The sequence below is a fragment of the Entelurus aequoreus genome, linkage group LG25, assembly GCF_033978785.1.
Source record: "Entelurus aequoreus isolate RoL-2023_Sb linkage group LG25, RoL_Eaeq_v1.1, whole genome shotgun sequence".
Classification (NCBI taxonomy): domain Eukaryota; kingdom Metazoa; phylum Chordata; class Actinopteri; order Syngnathiformes; family Syngnathidae; genus Entelurus; species Entelurus aequoreus.
In genome coordinates, this window is record NC_084755.1 from 14,950,264 (window position 1) to 14,971,687 (window position 21,424).

General features: G+C 38.0%; 1 protein-coding gene across 1 annotated transcript; it reads right to left on the reverse strand.

The window, feature by feature from the left end:
* Nucleotides 1-1,392: 1,392 nt before the first annotated feature.
* nol12 (nucleolar protein 12) lies at nt 1,393-20,988 on the reverse strand. The gene is made up of 6 exons (XM_062036468.1): nt 20,569-20,988; nt 18,772-18,877; nt 18,661-18,709; nt 18,445-18,593; nt 18,122-18,216; nt 1,393-2,583 (listed from the first exon to the last, which is right to left on the reverse strand). Exons 1-6 carry the CDS (start codon nt 20,676-20,678, stop codon nt 2,388-2,390), a joined length of 705 nt encoding a protein of 234 aa, XP_061892452.1. The 5' UTR covers nt 20,679-20,988; the 3' UTR covers nt 1,393-2,387.
* Nucleotides 20,989-21,424: the final 436 nt, after the last annotated feature.

The window sequence follows — 21,424 nt, forward strand, 5'->3', positions numbered from 1 at the left end:
TACTGTAACTTTTCTTACTAAATGTATTATTTCTTTCTATTTTGGCAGAAAAAAAATATGTACTCCATTTAATCGCAAATTATGTTAACTTAAATGTTTTATAATTTGCAAAAATATATGATCAAACATTCAAACCATTTTTTCAATATAAATAAATAATAATAATGATTTCAAAGCAAGTTATTCATCAAATTGTGCAATGTAACAGTAGCAATTAATTTCATGGTAAAATTGTGAAATTTACTGTGGTTTTCACAGCATTTTTCTCTAAATGAAAAAAACGGTACTTCTTCTACTGTAATAAACAAAGGTGCCGTTTTGGCATTTACAGTAAAACACAGAAAAATCTACAGTTGTTGATTTGCGGTAAAAAACAAAAAACAGGCAGCTCAGGTGCCAAAATGTTACTGTAAAATTGCAGGGTTTTTTTTATTTATTTACAGTATAAAAACAAATGTAAATTTTACAGTCAAATTCTGGCAACTGAGCTGCATTTTTTACCATAAAAACAGCAGTACTGTTTTTGAGGTGAAATTATTACTTAACATATTTTTTTTACATTTTAGTTTTTAAAAAATCTAATAAAATGCATTACAAAATTGTGTAATAATAGTATTCACTGTTAGAAGCGGCCCTCTGGGGCCAAACATAACTGCGATGTGGCCCTCTGACCTAGCGTGTCAATAATTCTGCCAACCATGAATACTTGCCAAAAAAAGGACAAGAGTTTAATTTCACATTGACAGATTGCCTTTCCTTTAAAATAAAAAACATGAAAACTTTTCAAACCTGATGTTTTGCGTCTCTGTGCTATTTTTCTTTAGTGGAAGATGCGGCAAAAATGTAAAGGTTGCAGACTCCTGACCTAATAATCGGCTGAGATGGGATCATTATTACTGCGTGAGTCGATAACTACACCAAAGCAAAAGTGAAACACAATGTAGTCAGAAGTCCTTTTAGAACCAAGCACACAGAACTCTGGCAGAAATAACAGAAATATTCCTAAAAGTTTTTAAATGTACATTACCTGACAAGGAGCGCTTCTTCTTGCCCATTGGACCCCCCGCAGGCACATGGCCTTCCCCTCAGGCTGGCTCCTCCTCCCCAGCTGTATGTCCACCCTATTAGCCGAGGGGACAATGAGTGAAACGTGACAAAACGTGAGGCGGATCGCTCTCAGGGTCCAGCCTGAACCAACATGCAAAGCCCCTTGTATTAAATATCACAGCTTTAGAAAGCGAAACGGAACGCTGATGGCAGATGGCACACGCTAGCTCAGGTTAGCGTAAATAAATAAACAGGTGTGAGGAAGGGGCTAAAATGAAGCAACTTACCCATGTCGACGTGTTTTCTACTGTTCTTTGAGTTGACTTTAGAGCTGGGAACGATGGGACTTAGTGGTGAGAATATTTAATCAAAACAGATTATCTCAATGACAATAACACTACAACATCAGGACATGTGGAAATACATTGTTGTTGTGTTCTAATCTCTACCAAAAAGTCCACATATAAAACACATAAATCACAACTACAAACACAAAAAGATAATTTGCTTCAATGACGACCTCTCTGGCAGTGTTCATCTAAACCAGGGGTGTTCCAGACTTTTTGACTTGGGGGCCACATTGGGCTAAAAAATATCGGCGGGCGTCGAAAGCATGTAAAGTAACATACACACAAATATACATATATTTATATAAATGTGTATATAGAAATGTGTAAATATACACACATACATATGTGTGTGTGTGTGAACATACTGTATATTAATATGACGCATATATAATTAACATAATTGGATATTAAGAGTATGTGAAAGTAAGGCTCCTACCTTGTTTACTTCTGTGATGACCTCCTTAAAATGTTGTAATCAATCAGAAATATCAAGCAGCTAAAATGTGCCAAACATGGATAAGTGTGGAGAGTTTTGCATTTTTCCCATCATGCACTCTGATAGATTAAAATGGGTGTAATTTTTGAATTATTTTATGGTGTTTGGATGTTTTTCATGATATCCACAATTTTCAGTGAGCAGGTTGTGTTGTTAGTTGCCTTTTTTTTTGCACCATGACTAGAGAAGGTTGTTTGGATTGTGTCATATACATAAATGCTGTGATATTACTGGAAAATCTATCAAATGTCATTCATCTGATTTACTCACATTGTCCACAAGATGGCAGAAAATCTAACTTTCAGTGACCGCCTGGTATTTAAGATTAATTTGAAAACATGCTTTGTTGAACTCATGACGTCTCGCGGGCCGCACTTTGCTCGCAGGCCATAGTTTGGACATCTCTGATCTAAACTGTGTTGAGGTGGTCCTTATGCACTGTTGTCATTTTCCAAATTCGGCCCACAAATGGTCCACTAAAGTAAATTTTTCAGTCAGTCTCCCTGATGCTGCTTCTTCCCCGTCATACGTCGTCTCTGCCGCTTGCTGGTCTTCTTGGAGCCGACTTTACTGTCCCTGACGGCGGCTCTCTTGTCCGTCTGCCGGCCTCGCCCTCCTCGGCCTTCCTGCTTCCCTTTCCTCTTCCCCTTGCACGTGTAGGCGCTGAGTGATGCCGTCAGCGAGCGGATCCTGCAAGCGTGGGCGACAGATGGTCAAAAGTCAAGCGGGTGGAAAACGGACCGGAATTTGAGGTCATGGTTCATAACACGCATCCAATGTTTTCACCCAGGGTTTCCCCACATACCTGTGGCGGTGGGGGTTTGGTCAAAATGACGTCATCCTATAAATTGCATAATCTGCAATGATGCATATAATTTCTTTAAAAAAATCAAAAAAAAAATCATGCATATAGCTAAAAACAAATGTGTTATTAAATACTTTTACTTCTGTATTATTTTACTCTATTTTTCAATTGTTGCTTTGCTTTGTTGAGAATTGTACACATTTCTAAAGACATTGCCAATCATTTTAGTGACTTTTTCTTTTTTTTTTAAACTGACTAGCAACAAATCTAGCATCTTTTTAGACATTCTTTTATTGTCATTCAAATTTGAACTTTACAGTACAGATAAGAACGAAATTTCGTTGCATTAGCTCGTTGTAGTGCAGGATAAAAGAGCAATAAGGTGCAGATATACATAAGCAGATTACCATATTTTACTGGTGCTATTGGAGATTGTACTCTTATTTAGAGACTTTACTTCTGTCCCTATGTTTGCGACGAAGAGCGAGACTCAGGGCTGGACAATTAATTACATTTCGGCTTCTTACGATTATGAAAATATAATAATTGGGGAAAAAATAAAAATAAGCAGCGCAGCATGCGTGCAAATTCCGGAGCTTGTGACGATGAAACAGATGAAGAGCGAATGAGTGAAAAAAAGACCATGTCTACTAGAAGTTTGGGATGTCACCATTGTCTCTACTTTTTATTTGACACTCTAGTATGTCTAATCGAAAATCACTAAACTCAACAAAAATTTAAGTCAATTGATTTCCACATATACGGCGGACGGAGTCACATAATCGGCCAATAAAACAGAACCTGCTGTTAAACGCAGAATATCACAAAATTGACATAAATGTAAGTGAAATGTTGTTATTGTGAGGACAAGGAACATTTATTTGGGGAATAATATGTCCGGTAGCGCTCATTTATCCCCGACACACACCCTAAACTAAACAATATCGAGACGGCCACTTGAAACAGCGACTAAACTACGAAGCTAAAGCTAGCAAGAACAATCCCTAAACCCACAACACATCTCATCTGTTTGTGTTGTGAACAACATTATCCATGTAACATTAATGTACAAACAGCAGTCATAACTTCAGAGACTTTCTCTTTTTTTACAGCTTGAAATGAGTCGCCTTTTTACTTGTCAAGCTGAGAACACAGCACACTTCCCCCCTTCACAATAATAGCGTAGTGCGCCACATCCGGTCTGACTGCACTAACAAAATAAAGGTTTCAAAAAAGTACCTTGCACAAGCATAATGTACTTAACACACTTATTGATACATGTACACAATTATTATGCTTTCACCTAAAAAACTGGTCAAAATTGTCCAGAAATGTATTGCACCAAAAAATGTGAGGATTTTTGTATTTAATAAACATACATGCCCCAAAAAGAACACACTCTATGTTGGTGTAAAGTGTAAAAGTTAACAAAAATAAAAAATAAATGTTTGAATTACAACTAATTTTATAGTTTTGATACTGCTAGTGCTATTGTTATTTTAATTAAGTGTTACTGCTATTATTATTATTATTTAAAATGTGGTTTATTAATTACTAATTTCTAACAGTTTTTTCTATATTTAAAGTTGAGTTTTGGTGGTACAATAAATACTCATGTTTTCAAATTAATTAATAATTGTGTAGTTAAACGTGCTGACAATATCAATCAAAATAATTGTGATTATTATTTTCACCATAATCGTCCAGCCTTAGTGAGAGCTGACGAGCCGGATCACAGCACACGGGTATATCACGGGTATATTAAAGTACGCTCCAGACAGTCCTGTGCGTCTGCTTGCATCATCACAACATCCTGTTAAAGGCCTACTGAAATGAAATTGTTTTATTTAAACGGGGATAGCAGATCCATTCTATGTGTCATACTTGATCATTTTGCGATATTGCCATATTTTTGCTGAAAGGATTTAGTATAGAACAACGACGATAAAGTTCGCAACTTTTGGTCTCTGATAAAAAAAAGCCTTGCCCCTACAGGAAGTAGCGTGACGTAGTCAGTTGTTCGCCTCCTCATATTTTCCTATTATTTTCAATGCAGCTAGAGCGATTCGGACCGAGAAAGCGACGATTACCCCATTAATTTGAGCGAGGATGAAAGATTTGTGGATGAGGAACGTTAGAGTGACGGACTAGAATGCAGTGCAAGACATATCTTTTTTCGCTCTGACCGTAACTTAGGTACAAGCTGGCTCATTGGATTCCACACTCTCTCCTTTTTCTATTGTGGATCACAGATTTGTATTTTAAACCACCTCGGATACTATATCCTCTTGAAAATGAGAGTCCAGAACGCGAAATGGACATTCACAGTGACTTTTATCTCCACGACAATACATCGGCGAAGCTCTTTAGCTACTGAGCTAACGTGATAGCATCTGGCTCAAATGCAGATAGAAACAAAATAAATAAATCCCTGACTGGAAGGATAGACAGAAGATCAACAATACTATTAAACCATGTACATGTAACTACACCGTTAATAATTCTCAGCCTGGCAAAGCTTAACAATGCTGTTGCTAACGACGCCATTGAAGCTAACTTAGCAACCGGACCTCACAGAGCTATGATAAAAACATTAGCGCTCCACCTACGCCAGCCAGCCCTCATCTGCTCATCAACACCCATGCTCACCTGCGTTCCAGCGATCGACGGCGCGACGAAGGACTTCACCCGATCGTCCGTGCGGTTGGCGGCTAGCGTCGGCTAGCGCGACTGCTATCCAAGTAAGTCCTCCTGGTTGTGTTGCTACAGCCAGCCGCTAATACACCGATCCCACTTACAACTTTCTTCTTTGCAGTCTCCATTGTTCATTAAACAAATTGCAAAAGATTCACCAACGCAGATGTCCAGAATACTGTGGAATTATGAGATGAAAACAGAGCTATTTTGTATTGTTTTCAATGGGGTACCGATACTTCTGTTTCACTGGCTATGTCACGCGCATACGTCATCATCCAAAGGCGTTTTCAACCGGAAGTTTAGCGGGAAATTTAAAATTGCACTTTATAAGTTAACCCGGCCGTATTGGCACAATGTTAAGATTTCATCATTGATATATAAACTATCAGACTGCGTGGTCGGTAGTAGTGGGTTTCAGTAGGCCTTTAAGGCAGTGCGGTTTCGGTGATCAAATTCTTTTTTTAAATGGTGCATCACTCGTCAATAGTGCGCAAATTATAGGCTATATGTGTATATTCATTCATTATTACAACAATTTTAAAAAATAAATAATAATTTAAAAAAATATATATATATAAATATATATATCATTTTTGGAAATAGGAAAAATAACATACAGTGTCACATAAGAATTGATGATATGGAGATAGAAAGGGTGTATTCAACAAAATTTTTGGGAATCTATATAGATGATAATTTAAATTGGAAACTGTACATAAATATACTTAAGACAAAGATGGCAAAATGTTTTGCTACGTTACATAAAATTAAAAAATCTGTAAATCAAAAGGCTCTTAACATGTTATATAATTCTTTCGTACTCCCATATCTTAATTATTGTGTTGAAATCTGGGGTAACAATTACAAATCAAACATCAACTCTATGTTCTTACTTCAAAAGAAAGTGATTAGAATTTAAAATTATGCGGATTATCATGACCATACCAATGCTCTGTTTATTAAATTAAAAACATTAAAACTGCATGATGTTGTTGACCTCAACACTGCTATTGTGATGTACAAAGCTCATAACCACATGCTGCCTGGGTGTCTACAGGAGAGGTTCAAACCCACAGAGAATCCCTATGTTAAGTTACTTAACTTAACTTAACATAAGTTACTTATAGACACAGAGAATCCCTATGTTAACTTAAGTTACTTAACTTAACTTAACATAAGTTACTTAACTTAACTTAACATACATACACATATAGCCTGTAATTTGCGCACTATTGACGAGTGATGCACCATTTAAAAAAATAATTTGATCACCGAAACCGCACTGCCTTAAAGGCCTACTGAAACCCACTACTACCGACCACGCAGTCTGATAGTTTATATATCAATGATGAAATCTTAACATTGCAACACATGCCAATATGGCACAGAGAATCCCTATGACCTCAGAGGTTCAGCTGTCTTTCAGAAAGCAAACATAAGAACAAGCTTAAAAAGTAGATGTGTTTCTGTCAAGTGGGGTTCAACTGTGGAACAGCTTGGATGATTCCTTAAAATGTTCCAGTTCCATTCACACATTTAAAAAACACTTTAAGACCAATGTCTTGAAAAAATATATCACTCTTGAATCAACACTGTAGTTAATACTATGATCAATGTTAATTAAAAACTAAATGTGGGATATAAATAATAATGGAAGTATAATTGTTTGTATATAGTATATAATTGGTGCAAAGGTTTAACATGTGTACAAGGATATTTCACATGCCTTTAATGTGTATATAATTGAACTGTGTTTAGGTTGTGTATAATGTGTATTTATAATATGTTGTACAAAGGACATTTCACAATTTTTGGAAGTTCATCTTGTACTTGACTTTGTTTATAGGGTTAGGCGCAATAAGTGTTCAACTTCAGCCTAAACCCTTTCGGTCTGCAACATTTTCATTTTCAATCTATGAATGTACAACTGTTTGTTTATTTTGTTGACCATTGACCGAAGAAAAATAATAAACTAATTATTTATAATATTGTAATATTGTTCAGGTAAAAAAAACAACATTTTTAAGAAGTGATGGCTTTTATTTTGCTGTGGTGGGTCGCCACGATCAATTACATGTAGGGGAAACCCTTTCACTGCAAAGAAGCAAAGTCTTCCGTTATTGATCAGGGTTGTCAAACTTCATTTACCTCAGGGCTGCTGGATGTCAATTCGGGGTGAGGCTGGATTGCAGAAAGCATTCACTTCAGAATACCGTTTAAATCATGTGACTCCATTTGTTAACTACCAGCAGATCCAGACTGACCCTGACCTATGGTAGGCCTTAAAGTGGTCATGTTTTTTTTCCTACATGTATTTGTGGTCTGTAATGGTGTTTCTTTGGACCAAATTTTGCATTGGTTACGTTTTACAGACCATCTTAAAGCCGCTGTGTGAATGTCTCTTCAGGATGCGCCGTTTTGTGGGTGGTCTTAAATCACAAGCCAAAGTCCTCCTCCAGGCCGAGCCCACTTCAACAGCGCCTTCTCCCTGCCAGCCATGTTGTAGTTTTTATTGCATCCATAGCTGACAGATAAGTTCGAACTATATGCTACGTTGTGTAAGAAATCGCAACAGCAGAGGATGCATGTACATGTACAACAGGAGGATAGAGAAAAATAAAAAGCTTATAGACTACAACTTTGGACTACAACTGGATAAAAGTAGCGGACTCGCGCAAATCCCTGCGGGAAAACCTTTACCATAAATGGTATAAATAGAGGCGTGGTTAAGATGCGCAAGCAGTAGTTTGCCTCGCGGTAACTCCGGTGAAAACTTTAAGATTTAATTCAAATTCTGCTTTTTTTTTTTTAATTAAAACTTACAATGCTTGGCCAACTATATGCATGCCTATCACTCTGGGTGAGTTATACTCTATCAAGACAACATAACAATAATTATGCCCAAGACACGAAGAGGGAAGCAATCAGAGTCACCTGTGGCCGTAAACGAGCTCGAGGCTGGCGCTGAGATGGCGTCATCAACTTTGGAGAAGTTGCTGGATAAAATACTCGAGTCTATCAACAAACGTTTTGACATGCTTGAGGAAAAGCTTGAGGCTCTTACAAGCAAGCAAGCGGCATTGACCAACAGAGTGGATGACATGCAGCAGCAAGGTTCCGAACATGAGCGCCGCATCGAAGCGCTCGAACAAAAACTGATTGAAACGCAGAAGAGCAATGAGAAATTGGCAGCTAAAATTGACGAATTGGAAGGGCGGTCAAGACGTAATAACTTCAAAATAGTCGGGATACCAGAGCAAGAAGAAAAGGGAAGACTTACGGATTTCGTTGCGGACCTGATACCAAAGTTGTTTGGAGCGAGTAACTTCTCCAAGCCAGTGGTGGTGGACCGCGCACAACGTGTCCCGCTCGCTCGCTATGGTGACGGCAAGCGCCCCAGGAGCATCATCGCAAGGATACACTTCTACCAGGACAAGGAGCTACTTCTTCGACTGAGCCGCGGCCAGGAGCTGATCTACAACGGCCTGCGCGTCTTCCTGTTTCCAGACTACACTGCCGAGATGACAGCGCAAAGACGGGCCTTTCGAGAGGTAATGAACATGCTGCGGGAGAAGGAAATCAAGTTTATGCTACGTTTTCCAGCTCGCCTGCATGTGGAGTACAACGACCAGGTAAAGGTGTTTACCTCCCCTACAGACACTAAGACTTTCATTATAAAACATCTTAGTGGCTAATCATCAATAACGGCTCCACCACACAAGGCTTATGATAAGCATAAAGCAGAAATACACTTTTTCACTGAGGTTTATTTCACCGGAGGACGAAGGAAAAAAAGAAAACACTTCGCTGCTGAGCTAGTGCTTGGAGCAGTGAACGCAACTACTAGCATGCGCCCTGCGCCTGAAGATGGGGGTGGGGGACTTTTGGACTGGGGAATCGACCAACACGACGTCGTATGGATAACATCACAATGGAGATTTCACTCCAAAACATCGAACTACACTCGATGGGGACAAAGGGAGGGGGGAACAATGGGGTGTGAGTGTTGTGTATGTGTGAATCTGAGCATGAATGTGGAGGAGCGAGGTGCACAATTAAATTTCAACTTGCCAATTACTAAGGTTTTTTTTCACGTAAAGATAAAATACCCTAAAAAACTTTAATGTCAACTTATAAGAAAAGAAGTACACTAGTTTCATGGAACGTCAGGGGTTTAGCTAAAAATATTAAAGCAGGGAAGGTTTTTTCACACTTAAATTCATTAAAAGCAGATGTTTTATTCTTACAAGAAACACATCTCTGTAAAGACAACCAACACAAACTTAAAGCTAGCTGGATATCTCAGGTTTATCATGCACCCTTTACTTCACAAGCTAGAGGTGTAGCCATTTTATTTCATAAAAATGTGCCTTTCATACTTACATCAAAAATAATTGACCCTAACGGAAGATTTGTTTTATTAAATGGTCATATTACATCCTACCCAGTAACTTTTTTGAATATCTATGGACCAAACACAGATGACTCAAACTTTTATCATAGAGTCTTTGGTCTACTTCCTGATGATAACTCCTCTCATATCTAAATTGGTGGTGATTTTAACTGCCTTTTGGATCCCACTTTAGATAGATTGTCAACTAAATCTCATGTAATTGCTAACTCAACTAAAACCATTAATAATCTTATGAGATCAAGAAATATCATAGACATATGGAGAACAAAACATCCTAATAAAAGGGAGTATTCATTTTACTCCGCTGTACACAATTCTTACACAAGAATCGATTACTTTTTAGTAGAAGCCTCTGCTCTCTCCAATGTCAGTAATCCTGAGTACCACAGTAGAGTCATCTCAGATCACAGCCCTATGAGTATGCAGATCCAAATTGATCTCCATAAAACCAAACAAAAATGGAGATTTAATCCACAATTATTATTATATGAAGATTTTAAAGAGTATATGAACAAGATTATCCAAGAGTTTTTGAGGTGAATGATAACGGAGAGGTCTCAGACTCTATATTGTGGGAAGCCCTTAAAGCTACTGTGAGAGGATATATCATTTCATTTGAAAGCTCAAAACAAAGAGAAGTAAGAAAAAGGCATAAAGAACTGGAAAAAGAAATTAAAGAAATGGAAGAAATTCATATAAATTCTCTTTTGCAGTCTGACTATAATAAGATGCTGAAACTGAAAAATGAATACAATTCTCTTATTCACGGGGAAGTATCTAAACTCTTACTGAAAAATAAACAAAAACATTTTGAAATATCTGATAAACCACAAACACTTCTATCTAGACAGCTCAAAGGAGATCAAGCTAAAGCTGCTATCCACAAAATATGCTAAAAAACAGGTGAAACATGTACAGATTTACAGGATATCAACAATGTCTTTAAAGACTTTTATTCAGAATTATATAAATCTAGTTCAGCTATATCGGTTAATGATTTAAATGATTTTTTTACTCCATTAAATCTACCTCAACTGAGTCCAAACCATCAGAATTCTTTAAACAATACTATTTCAACTGAAGAACTGCTAAAAGCACTGAAATCTTTCTCCGTGAATAAAAGCCCTGGTCCAGATGGATTTGGTGCAGAGTTTTATCAAGCGTTTAGTGAAATACTGTCCCCTATAATATTAAGAATGTTAAATGACTCTTTCGTAAACAATAAACTTCCAAGCTCTTTGTATGAAGCTCATATATGTATAATACCAAAAAAGGGAAAAAATCCACTCGATCCAGCCAATTATAGACCTATCTCCCTGCTCAATCTAGACCATAAGATTCTAACTAAGGTACTCGCAACAAGGTTAAGCAACCACATAACAGAAATTATCCATCTGGATCAGGTTGGTTTTATCCCGGACAGACCTTCTTTCGGCAATGTACGGAGATTATTGAACTTGTTGTACTCGGACTGCATAGGAAACAAAAAGGCAGCCGTCCTGACTCTGGATGCTCATAAAGCTTTTGATTCAATTGAGTGGGCTTATCTATTTCATGTTCTCAAATTATTTGGGTTGGGAGAACATTTTATAAAATGGGTTAAAATTATTTATTTTGCACCAAAATCATATGTCATAACTAATAATGTAATATCGGATAGTTTTGAATTACATCGTGGCGTGAGACAGGGCGATTGCCTTTCGCCCTTACTTTTCAATTTGGCCCTAGAACCACTGGCTATTAGTTTAAGAATGAACTCTAATATTAAGGGATTTTCAGTGGGCACATCAGAGAGTCTCATCTCACTTTATGCAGATGATGTAATTGTTACACTTACTGAGCCAGAAATTGCATTACCACTTCTTTTAGAATATGTAGACTCTTTTGGTAAAATATCTGGTTACAAAATAAACTGGTCCAAAAGCGAGCTTATGTTCCTAGGAGATAATTTAAAGATCAGTCAAAACCCAGTTAAAGTTGCAGAAAACTATATATCCTATCTCGGCTTAAAAATATCTAAAAATTATGAATCATTACTAAAATTGAACTTTACTGAAGCTTTTGAGAAATTGAAAGTGAGTATAGAGTATTGGAAGACCCTACCCCTCTCTATGTTGGGTAGAGTGAATGCTGTCAAAATGATTACCCTGCCAAAATTTACCTATCTTTTTCAAAATTTACCAATTCTAATTCCTGCAGATTTTTTCAAAAAATGTATAATCTTTAGTTTTAGATTTTGTGTGGGGATATAAAAAAACGCAGAATATCTAAAAAGCACTTATTCAGATCTACAAGGGAAGGGGGGCTGGGTCTCCCAATGTTCAAAAATTATTATTGGGCATCAAATCTGAATGCATTGACCTATTGGAAGATGGGGTTCCCAAAGAATGAATCACTTAATTCTGCTCCCTTGTGGCTGAAATTGGAACTGCAGTCATTAGTTAAACCTTACACATCATTGCTATCTTTACTTTTTACTAAACCAGTCTCTTCTATTAAATCAACAAGCCATAGTGTAGTAGTAAGAAATTCTATCAAAATTCTTTCTCAAATTAAAAAACAATTGAATATTTCCAATGTAACTATGTATTCACCAATGTCTCACAATCATGCATTTATTCCATCGATAACAGACAGAAATTTTTTTAACTGGTACTTGAATGGAATTAAATGCATAAAAGACATGTTTGTCGAGGACAGTCTTGCATCATTTGAGCAATTGCGAATCAAATTCAAATTGTCCCAATTCAGTTGGTTTTGCTATTTGCAGGCAAACAAATTTATTAAAGAAAACATTTCAAAGTCTCAGCTTGTAAATGAAAAACACCCTCTCTTAGAATTACTAAATTTATCACCCACAAGTAAAAAGCTTATCGCCAAATTTGCCAGCTGCTTCATTATGCCCATGACATCAGCAGACAGTGTTAAAAGAGCATGGGAACAGGAACTAAGAACAACAATACCCAAACAGCAATGGGAACGGACACTCTCTCAAATTCACAATTTCTCAATTAACAGCAGACTTAGGCTTATACAGTTTAAAGTGATTCATCGTTTTTACTACTCCAAAGTCTTATTACACAAATGTTATCCTGATACATCTCCACTTTGTGATAAATGTAAATCTGCTGAAGGATCATTGTCTCATTCGTTTTGGGAATGTCCAATTATTCAATCATTTTGGTCCAGCATTTTCTTTTTTTACTCGGGGGTATATCAGAGAAAACTTGTCCCTGACAGGGATATAATCTTGTTTGGGTGGTCTTCAGAAACACAAAAACTTCCAAAATATATTACAGCTGTGTTGCTGCTCGGGACGGTCTTGGCCAAAAGACTCATTCTCAAAGACTGGAAAAGCCCATCTGCACCCAACTTCAGGAACTGGCTAAATGAACTTGTGAATGTAATGACTCTTGAAAGAATATGATTTATAAACTCTCCAAGTATGAATAAATGGGAACAAACCTGGAAACCTTTACTGACATATATTGAATCATAATTTAGACATTTAAGAAAAAAAAAAGAAAAAAACTGCCATCTTTTTTGTAGCTGTATTCCTTTTTTATTATTTTCTGTATTGATCCTACACTATTATTGTTTTTTTTTTGTTACTTCTGATATGGCCTTCCCATGGTTTACTTGCTTATTTATTTATTTATTTTTTGTGACTTTTTATTTTGTATTGTTTTACATCTGATCAACTTCTGTGACTTTCCTTTTCTTTTTTAAGTGTGAACGGTGGAGAGGTCCTCGAGAGGTGATCTTGGGATCACTTCCTGAGGATCCTTAATGCCGAGGAATGTTCATCCATCTTGCTATGGTCTGGATAGCCTGCTGATCCTGAGCCAGAGCGGGATGGATGGATAAGTATATACAATATCTGGGTATCTTTTCTAATAATGTTTATACTGTAAACCTTGAATTGTTGAAGTTTAAGTGCACCTCTCTCCTCAAGTGTGCATGTGAGTGGGTATGAGTGGATGTGTGATTGTATGAAGGTTTTGACTGTTAAATGTGATTTTAACTGTAAAATTCAATAAAAATATTTGCAAAAAATAAATAAAAATAAATAAATGGTATAAATACACAAAAAACATGTACTAATAGGTAAGAAAATTTAGTCGTACATAGTAAGACCAGTTAAAAAGAAACAAGGGTAGAGATTAAATTAATTTAAAAAAAATGCTATTAGGGATGCCCTGATCAATTTTGACCTCAGATTAGGGCTGGCCGATAAAACAATAACAATATATATCGCGATAGACATGTGATCAATATTAATAGAAAATGGGGTCGATAGAACGTTCGATAATTTCACTTAGTTCTGTTAGAAAAAAATAGGAAGAAAGGCGGAGCCGGAACCGCACGGCATTCTGGGGGGGTGTAGGCAGAGGAAGGGCTTTGGCCTCTCGACCTATCACGGCCGAGCCTGAACCGCAAGGCATTCTGGGAAATGCTAACAGTAAAAAAAGGAAAAAAAAGCAACAACGGCTGTCGGCTAGCTGACGACGAGGAGTGAAACGAAACGGGAATATGAGTTCGGCAGCACGAGAGGAAATTGTAAATAAAAAGGAAACGTCAAGTCACCAGTTTGGCAGTATTTAGGATTTTTTAAAATCCGATACGAATCAGAGTAAAGTATTACAGACAGTACCGTATTTTCCGCACCATAAGCCGCACCTAAAAACCACAATTTTTGTCAAAAGCAGACAGTGCGGCTAATAACCCGTTGCGCCTTATATATGGATTAATATTCATATTTATTTTCATAAGGTTTAGGTCTCGCAACTACGGTAAACAGTCGCCATCTTTTTTCCCCGTAAAAGAGGAAGCGCTTCTTCTTCTACGGTAAGCAACCGCCTCCATAGAAGAGGAAGCGCTTCTTCTTCTACTGTAAGCAACCGCCAAGGTGAGCACCCGCCCCCGGAGAAGAAGAAGCTCGCGGATATTTAATTTCATTTGTTTTTCTGTAAAGACAACAAAATGTCTCCTACTAAGAGACACGCGTACAAGGTTCCACTGGCTTTTGATATTCATGTGAACCGCACTGTGGATACAACGGGAGCACGTACGGTGAATATTCGCACCACAGGGAATGATAAGTCGTCCTACTGTGGTTCTAGCTTGCCATGCTAACGGCCAGAAACTTCCACCCACGGTGATATTCAAAAGGAAGACCTTGCCAAAAGAGAACTTTCCAGCCGGCGTCATCATAAAAGCTAACTCGAAGGGATCGGATGGATGAAGAAAAGATGAGCGAGTGGTTGATAGACGTTTACGCGAAGACACCGGGTGACTTTTTTCACGCAGCGCCGTTCCTGTTGATCTATGACTGCATGCGCGTCCACATCACAGATGGTGTCAAAAAACAAGTGAAGCACACCGAAGAAGAATAATTCGAGGGATTTGTAGATGAGTAATAACTTCAGAAAGTGAGCTTTAAATGTTTATTTTGTGTGTTGTGTGACACTAACGTATGAGCAACGTTGAGTTATTGATGTTGCTATTGCTCTGCACTATTTTGAGTGTTACTATTTTTGTGATTGCACATTACATTTTGGGAGTGAACAGAGTTGTTAGAACGCTGGTTTGTAATATATTATTAAAGTTTGACTGACCTATCTGACTGTTTTGTTGACATTCCCTTTAGCGTAGCGTAGGTGCGGCTAATAGCACGGGGCGGCTAACAGGTAAACAAAGTTTTGAAATATGCCGTTCATTAAACGTGCGGCTAATAACACGGGGCGCCTTATGGTGCGGAAAATACGGTAGTCTGCAAACTTTGCAAGGTCGTCGTCCCGACCAAGTCTGGGAACACGACAAACTTATTTTACCACCTGAGCCGCTCTCACCCGCTGGAGTACAGCAGTATCAAACAGCCACAACCATCTACATCAGCCGGTGCAAGTGGAACAGCACCGAAGCGACAACAACAGACCACCATCGTCTCGATGGTGGTCTGTTGTTGCTGCAGACAGTATTACTCGGCAGCAGTGCCATACGACAAAAATTCAAAACGTTATAAAGAAATAACGGATGCAGTGGTGTACACTACTAATTTCTTAATTACAATACGTTGCACATTTTGTTGGATTAAGCATTTATTTAATGTCAATATTTGCACATCGACCAGTATTTTCATTTATTTGACTGTTTTTCATAATGCTGACCTCGTTCTAAAGGTTGAAGGTTATATTTAAAATAAAAGTATTTAAATTCAGCCTTTTTTCTTCTGGTCTTTATTTAGAATAGTTGTTGTTGTTTTTTTATCAATAATTATCGATATTGACTGATATGAAACACTTATATCGTGATACATTTTTTAGTCATATCGCCCAGCCCTACCTCAGATCCGATCAAATTTCGAGTCTGATACTTTGACAATAGATTGTAGGACAGATTTATAGCAAGTAATTAAATTAGTTTGCTTATATTGTTGTGAATCGGCTGATGTAATAAACGTGTGGTATTGAATGTTACTATTTTTTTAACAAAATAAAGTAGCGAGTGCACAGTAACTAAACACAAGCAGAAACTATTGCGTCCCATTTAAATCATTTACATTTTGACCTTTCTATATTTAAATACTTACTACCTGAGTTGGATAACAAAAACAACAAGCAAAAAAACATTTTGTAATAAAGAAATACAAAGAAAAATATTGATGTAATCACTTTAGTATCGTTTTTTCACTGATACTACACTAGGTATCGATAGTAGACATCTGTATCAGATACCCATACTTTACACCAGGGGTGGGCAATTAATTTTTACCGGGGGCCGCATGAGCTACCCGAGCACTGCTGGAGGGCCACATCGACAATATTTCAATTAAATTTTGCTCAATATTATTTTTGATATATACCGTAAGATAAATAATAATAATAATAATATAATAATAATAATAATAATAATAGTAATACTTCAACATAGTGTGTGTAACAGCATTCCATGACTAATATATATAAATTAACATTAATAATAAATGACAGTAAAATAAGCACACGTATGACTGAGGAGTCATAGTGTAACTTTGTGTGGTGTTTGAGTTGTCCGACTTTTTGTGTGGCCTTAAACGCACCAGTGGTTTAGTGCTATGCGTGTTGGTGACAGATGACAAGTTGGTTTTGGCCTGGTTTGTACGGCAGAAAATTACTAGTTTTTCCGAGATAGAAGTGTTTTACTCATGTTTTTGGTGTGGTTATGTCCGAATATAAACAGTTTTGTTCAATAAAGTGATCGATATAATTCCTGTCCTCGAAGCATCTCGATAGACGTTACAATAATTGAACGGTGTTCAATTGAACAGTGTTGACGAACACCATTAGGGCCGCTTGTTGTCACTGTCACTCAAAGTTGCATTGCAAAATTCCATAGAATAAATATGTTTATTTTGTTTATAATTCAGATGGGATTTGATTTGGTGCACGGCATATACTTGCTGCGCGCAGCGGACGCTTGAGCAGTGCGCAATTGCGCAGGCACGCACCTTAGGTGAGGGGATGTTGCTTTGCAGTTCATGTGTTGTTGAAAACACGGCATTCCTCATCAACTTTTCTCTTTTTGGCGTCTCGGGTGTAAACCGTGCATCACTTGTCGCTGCATGTGCACCTTCACTCGCAGGTTACACACGGACACACGCCCATAAATAATACTTTTCAAAATAAAAGCAGTACAGTTGTATTGCGCGCAGGACATAGATGTTTTTTCAACTTTATTTTGTAATTGCAGTTGTTCACATTCACTCACAATCACGCATACGTCCACACGGAAGTAATACAAATAACGATTTTCAAAACAAAAGCAGCACCGTTGTATTGCACACTCGACATAGATACTTTTTAAAATGTATTTTGTAATTTATAATTGGCCTCACGCGGGCCGGACAGGGACGCACAAAGGGCCGGATGCGGCCCGCGGGCCACAGAATGCCCAGGTCTGCTTTACACTGAAGCTTTAGCAGTGAGCTTTTTATCTTGTCCCGCTCAGTGTGTGTGTGTGTGTAAGAAATAGTTTATTTTCCCCCATGGTGGTGAGGGTTAGTATTTTAGAAGCAGCTTCGCATTGTGGCTAGACAACGCATTCTTTGCAGTTAGCTCTAAAACTGGAGCCAGTGTTCTAGCAAGACATTGAGCGTGCATCCCTTTAGAAGGAATATTCCACGCGAGTACAATCTTTGTGTGGCAAAGATCGATTAAAAGGCAAATATCGATGCTGTGATCAAAATCGGGACATCCTTATATCCAATCGCACTTTTCAGAGAAGTATTCTAACTTTTTAAAACGCAACCTGCATAAGAAGTAGAAGCTTACTTTTTGTTCATGACTGGATTGTAAGCTTTTTTGGGCATTGCCTTCATTGTCACCTCTTCCTCCTCGTATTCATCATCTGCATTCTCCTTGTTGACCTGAAAAGGACAGACTTGTGTAAAAAGGCACAGCAGCCATATTCTTACTTGATAGAACTTATTTTTGTCTTCAAGGAAGGCAAGGTGAGCAATAAAAGATTTCAATAGGCCTTTTTCCACCGCAGCAACTTTTACAGGAACTTCCCCACTTAAAGAAAGTTCCCCCTGTGCTGACAAGTCTACTTGTTGTGCTCTGCCACACATAAATGCACAAATGAATGTGTTCACCTGGTTTGCTATTCCTTCAAGCAGGTGATTGGAGGTGAGGTCGAGATTACTGATGGTTGTCACGGTGACCGTGTGGTTCGGGTGATCCACCTGAACGGACTCTGTGGTACTGGTGATCACCTCCTCCAGGTCGTCATCATCACTTTCGTCTGTAAAGGAAGGAACTGGCATGAAGTGTGATTTCCAGGAAGTAGAACTCTTCTCCCCTCGACTCACCGAGTGCTTCTTGTCGCTCCTTCAGCATTTTCATGTATTCTTTATGCCTCTGGAAACAACCAACTCTTAGTTTACGTGCATCCCAACTCCTTTCGCGTGCGCGACACGTACCTCGTTTCGAACTCTCCTCTGCTCTTCCTTGATCTTCTTGCGAATTTCTGCTATCGCGGCTTTCCTGCGTTCGACTTTCCTCTTATGAAAACCGGTAAGATACTCCCTGATGAGAAGAACGAAAACCACCAGTTTATCTGCTAAGTCAGCATGTATGAAATGTAAAAATCTGCTTTTTTCAAGAGGGGACGCATGATAAAAGGTGTTCTATCCTGAAAGCAGTTTTGGGATAGCTTCCTTTTCAAATCTGCCTGGTTAGGCTTTGTGTATGTCACGTGTGCCTTCCTTAGGTGAAGCCAAGTTTACAGCTATGTTGTTGATTGATTGAAACTTTTATTAGTAGATTGCACAGTACAGTACATATTCCGTACAATTGACCACTAAATGGTAACACCCCAATAAGTTTTTCAACTTGTTTATGTCGGGGTCCACTTAAATTGATTCATGATACAAATATATACTAACATCATAATACAGTCATCACACAAGATAATCATCAGACTATATACATTGAATTATTTACAGTATTTACAATCCGGGGTGTGGGATCTGGGGGGGGGGGGTGTTAGGAGTGGTATCAACACTTCAGTCATCAACAATCAGCATCAACAATTGCATCATCAGATCAATAGACATTGAAACAGTGTAGGACTGACTTGGTAGGATATGTACAGCAAGTAGTGGACACAGAGAGAGAGATCAGAAAGTATAAGAAAAAGTGTCTACATTTGATCATTTACAATCCGAAGAGGTATTATGTGGAAGGGAGGGTGTTAGATTAGGGTTGTAGTTGCCTGGAGGTATTCTTTTAGTGCGGTTTTGAAGGAGGATAGAGATGCCCTTTATTTTACATCTGTTGGGAGTGCATTCCATATTGATGTGGCAAAGAAAGAGAATGAGTTAAGACCTTTGTTAGTTCGGAATCTGGGTCTAACGTGGTTAGTGTTATTATGCTGTTTGTTACTTATGTATGTTATGTTGCAGCTATTTAAAATAGTTTTGTAAATTTTTTCTGGCCTGAAATAAATTGGCCCTTTGAAACATATAAATGATAAATGATAAATGGGTTGTACTTGTATAGCGCTTTTCTACCTTCAAGGTACTCAAAGCGCTTTGACAGTATTTCCACATTTACCCATTCACACACACATTCACACACTAATGGCGGGAGCTGCCATGCAAGGCGCTACCAGCAGCCATCAGAGGCAAAGGGTGAAGTGTCTTGCCCAAGGACACAACGGACGTGCCTAGGAAGGTAGAAGGTGGGAATTGAACCCCAGTAACCAGCAACACTCCGGTTGCTGGCACAGCCACTCTACCAACTTCGCCACGCCGTCTTTGTCTTTGTGTGTTGTATGTAGACCACATTGCTTAGCAGAGTTCAGTGATGCAAATGCATGTCAAGTTGATCAACAGATTGTATTGTTCTCCAGTGCAATAACAGTATTGAAATGAAGGCTAAAAGGGCATTAATGGGAGCTTTAAAAAAAGTAGAAGAAACTAAATAGTTACTTTTCACAGTAACGCATTACTTTTTGGTGTAAGTAACTGAGTTAGTAACTGAGTTACTTTTGAAATAAAGTAACTAGTTACTGGTTTTCAGTAACTAACCCAACACTGGTCAGGACACACTTTCTTATTCAATAAAACGAGGAGAGTGTCTACACGTTTGACTGGTGAAGATAAAATGATACATTTTTAAAATCAAGTTGGCTAATCTTTCAAAAACATTCTGTCATGCTCTGCAGTCACTCGCTAGTAAGTACTCATGCTGGTCATTTGGTAAAGGTCACTTACTCTCTTTCTTTTTCGTCAAACGAGACGATGCATTTATTTTCCCTCTTTTTAGAGCCAGGTTTAAATTTGGTCCTCCTGGCCGCATTATTGTTGTTTTTTCGGTTTTTCATGGCCTTATGAGTCTCCACACGTGAGTTGTGCTCCTGCTTTTGGACTCGCGGTGTTTTCCTGCGCGTCGGTTGTTTGTGTTCGACGAGAAACACGCTGGGTGAGGGAAAATGAGTCCACCTACCCGCGTTTATTGTTGTTTAAGCTTGCGTAAATGAACAAATCTCTCTAAAAATCACTTGATAGTACGTTTGCTTAAATTTGCTAAACGCAATATTCTCACATCGTGTGTATTTATCATTTACGTCCACTATAAACACAAACGAGAAAAGGGAAAATAACTTCCACCTAAAACCCGGAAGTGCTTTTGGGTCACGTGATTGCAGCCCAGCAATGAATTAGTCAGTGGCAGTTAAACCTGGGGTGTATTGTATGTTTTCTGACTTTAGTAAATTTGAAGGTTTTCTTTGTGTATTTTTAATTTTAAAAAGACGTCATAAATGTCAATACACAATAAATATAGGGGTAAAAGTTCAATGATAAGTTTGCTTGGATCAAATTAGGAGCGTGGGTGTCCAAAGTGCGGACCGGGGGTTATTTACAGCCCGCAGCTAATTTTAAAAATACTATTTAAAAAACATGGAAAGTGGAATAAAAGAGCAAACAAGTGTAATGTAACGAGGAAATGTTGCAATATTGGCACTAATAACACAAAGCTGCCATGTAAGCTTTTACTTTAAATTTGCCATTGCTCAAAATATAATCAAAACTTGTGAACCAACTGACAGTTCTGAAGTTGATCTAGATA